Genomic DNA, 3,781 nt, shown 5'->3' with positions numbered 1-3,781 from the left:
TCATTTGTCCGTCATAACTTGTGTTTCCATCCGAAAAAACATTTATCAGTAATAATACATGTATAGATGAAAAACTATTTTTAATAATTATTTGATGACAATTGAGACGTGCGTTGCACGTGCATACTTACTAGTTGAGACAAATCTGAAGATCGGTCCGCTTTAGTCTGGAGATCGCTCGGGAGTGCCTGTGGGCCTACGTGGTGCGTGCTATTTTGGCGGCCTTTTTTTTTTATTGTGAGGAGTATTCATTCGGCTGCCACACGAGGCTGTTGGGTCCGACTGGGGTCATTTTGTCTTTCACCGTATCCTTTTTGTTATGGGCTGTATGTATGTTATAGTTTTGGGCCAAGGTCACCGGGATCAATTGACCCCGGCCCAACACTGTTTGAAAGGACAAACGAAAGGAAGATGAAGGGTGTGTCTGTTATTATTCAAACGAAGATGGTGCTGTTCGAAGGGCTTAAATTAGCACAAGGTACTGGATGCAACAATCTCCTAGTACGTATGGACAATCTGATAGTGGTGGAAGCATTGCAAAATAATGAAGGACACTCAACGGTGGCGGCCCCTATCATTCAAGATTGTCGAGAGTTGATGATAGAGTTCGGGAAGTCTGTCATAGAACATTGTATTGGAGAGTCTAATATAGTTCTGCAGGAGCTAGCTCATTATGGTTGTGCTAACAATCCTACTCTTTGGGTGGTAACACTGCCTGATTTTCTGTTAAGGTTTTTAGCGGATGATGTAAGCGTTATAGGAGTTTAATAAAGCTAGCCATAAAGCCTTCCCGTCAAAAAAAAAGAAGATGACGTTAGAGCTCCCAATATAAAACATGCTGATAGAAAGAACAATGATCATAGATGGTAGATAAAATTTGGAAAAAAAGATGAAGCAAGTGGAGAAGAAGATGGGCAAAAAAGACGCGGGTAGTGCAAAGGAAGAACAACATGCTGGTGTGGTGTGTGTTGATTGTTGAAAGCTAAATGCGGGTATTGTATTTTTCTTTTTTTCTAGTCAATGCCGTTGTTGCGAGTTGCTGGTACAGATCGACACATGTGTGGTTGGCCCGCCAAAATGAAACATAGTACAATCACAAAAAACTGAGTGGACCAAGATCCAGATATCGGCGAGGGTGCTCCGGAGCATTTCACCTATTCCAGACAATATTGTTGATCAAATAATTGTTATCATCCCTTCGTCCCAAAATAAGTATCTCCAATTTAGTACAATTTTGTACTAAATTTGAGACATTTATTTTTGGACGGAAGAAGTATATTACTATCGAAAGTGCCATTCTAACCAATAAATATAACTATTCATGCCCGGACATAAAACCAATACATAGCAGCTTTTAATGTTTGGTTGCAGGATGCCTGCATTTTTAGTGAATACCAAGGAATCTCTGGGTGAGCAGATTTTTAGCGTGGGAACAAAACATGGCCTACTCCCTATATATAGGGATTGCCAATCCAGTTTTCATGCCCGGACATAAAACCAATACATAGCAGCTTTTAATGTTTGGTTGCAGGATGCCTGCATTTTTAGTGAATACCAAGGAATCTCTGGGTGAGCAGATTTTTAGCGTGGGAACAAAACATGGCCTACTCCCTATATATAGGGATTGCCAATCCAGTTAGCAGCCACATGCGTCACTACCATCGCAAAGGCGTACGGCGTACGCCATGGGGAGCGCAGCAGCTGATGCGCTATTGCCACTGGACGCCTCGAGGTTCGCCGCCGAGTCCTGCGCGGTGGTCGACTTCCTTGAAGTCTACTACCGCGACATCGAGAGCTACCCTGTCTGGCCCGACGCTGAGCCAGGGCACCTTCGTACGCTTCTACCCGACATGCCACCCGAGGACGGTGAGTCGGTGGACGTGATATTGGAGGACGTACGGCGGCACATCATCCCAGGACTGACTCACTGGCAAAGCCCCAACTTCTTCGCCTACTACCCGATGAACGCGAGCACGGCCGGGTTCGCTGGTCAAATGCTCTCCACCGGTCTCAACGTCTTACCGTTCATGTGGGCTGCGTCACCGGCTGCGACCGAGCTCGAGGGCGTGGTGGTGGACTGGATGGCCAGGCTGGTGGGCCTCCCGGAATGCTTCCTCTTCTCTGGCGGCGGCGGCGGCGTGCTGCACGGCAGCACCTGCGAAGCCGTTGTGTGCACGCTCGCGGCAGCGCGCGATCGCGCGCTGAGCAACCTCGGCCATGAAGCCATCCTGAGGCTGGTGGTCTATGCTTCGGACCAGAGCCACTACACCTTCCAAAAGGGTGCGAGGATCGTAGGAATCCCGCCGTCCAACTTCCGCGTCATCCCAACATTGGCGGGTTCAGCCTACGGACTGACCGCCGACAGTGTACATGAAGCGGTGAAGGCTGACGTGGCCGACGGTCTCGTGCCGCTATACTTGTGCACAACCGTTGGCACGACAGGGCTCGGCGCGGTAGACCCGGTGCGTGATCTCGGGGAGGTGGCGCGACAGTATGGCATGTGGCTACACATCGACGCTGCCTACGCCGGTAGCGCATTGATATGCCCCGAGTTCAAGGATTACATCGATGGCGCTGAGCTCGCGGACTCCGTGAGCATGAACCCGCACAAGTGGTTCCTCACCAACATGAACTGCTGTTGCCTATGGGTGGTGAGCCCAGCCTTGCTGACATCCGCACTATCTAGCAATCCAGAATACCTTAACAACGTCGGCGGGGAAGGTGCAGCAGAGGTTGTCAACTATAAGGACTGGCAGATCGCATTGTCACACCCTTTCCGTGCCATGAAGTTGTGGTTGGTCTTGCGCCGCTACGGCGTGGCGGGCATGCGGGCGTACATACGGAGGCACGTCGACATGGCCAAGTGGTTTGAAACGATGTTGGAGGCCGACGAACGGTTCGAGGTGGTCGTGCCGAGGAGATTCTCCCTTGTGACATTCCGCCTCCGCCCAAGGCACGAAGGCCGTGACGACATGGAGGCCTTGAACCGCAAGCTACTCGTGGCCATCAACGGTAGCGGGCGAGCCTTCATGACACACTTTGTGGTGGACAACAAGTTTGTAATCCGTATGGTCGTGGGCGCAGCCATGACGGAGATGCGGCACGTCCAGGACGCGTGGGAGCTTGTCCAGGACAAGGCCAAGGAAGTTCAGGCCACTCCATAGCAGTGATAGTGAAGAAGCACATGCTAAAATATCAATAAAGTTTACTCCCTACATTTTGAACTAGAACGACGACAAGAATTATCAAACGAAGAGATTATTTACTAGTAGTAATTGGAACAGATAACCAATAAATAAAATATCTTTAAATGTGCGATATGTCTCTACATATGGACTTGTTGTATATAGATGGATGGAGGGCTTGCTAAATATATTATTTGATGTGGACAAGTTTTAGTCTATGGATTCACATTGGTTGTGTAATAAAAGGGAAACGATTAGAATCACACGTAGAGTTCCGCCGGCCGATTACGCGTAGAGTTCCACCGGCCGCACAGCAGTTAGATCCGAGCTAGATCGGACTACCCACAACGTACATCTTTCGTGCAACATAGTAGTTGTTGCAAAACTCCTAATTGCAACACGATAGGTGTTGCAAAATTTGTGGGTCTTCCGCCTCGGTCGGACCGAGAGCTGCACCAAGCACCTCGTCTGATTCAATCCATGAGCCGCCGCACTGTCTAGCTGGTCGCCGAAGCACTGCCACCGGCGAGCCTCGCCCTGCCACCGCACCACCTTCCCTTCCTCCCCAACCTCACTTTCTATTCCGTCCATAGCCA

At 49.5% G+C, this 3,781-nt stretch overlaps 1 protein-coding gene across 1 annotated transcript; it reads left to right on the top strand.

The window, feature by feature from the left end:
* The first annotated feature begins 1,685 nt into the window (after positions 1–1,685).
* LOC123133131 (tyrosine decarboxylase 1-like) lies at positions 1,686–3,249 on the top strand. The gene has a single exon (XM_044552669.1). The coding sequence runs from the start codon at positions 1,686–1,688 to the stop codon at positions 3,162–3,164; it is 1,479 nt and encodes a 492-aa protein (XP_044408604.1). The 3' UTR covers positions 3,165–3,249.
* Positions 3,250–3,781: the final 532 nt, after the last annotated feature.

Source organism: Triticum aestivum, chromosome 6B (assembly GCF_018294505.1).
Source record: "Triticum aestivum cultivar Chinese Spring chromosome 6B, IWGSC CS RefSeq v2.1, whole genome shotgun sequence".
NCBI lineage: Eukaryota > Viridiplantae > Streptophyta > Magnoliopsida > Poales > Poaceae > Triticum > Triticum aestivum.
This window is presented reverse-complemented; position numbering and strand designations above follow the sequence as displayed.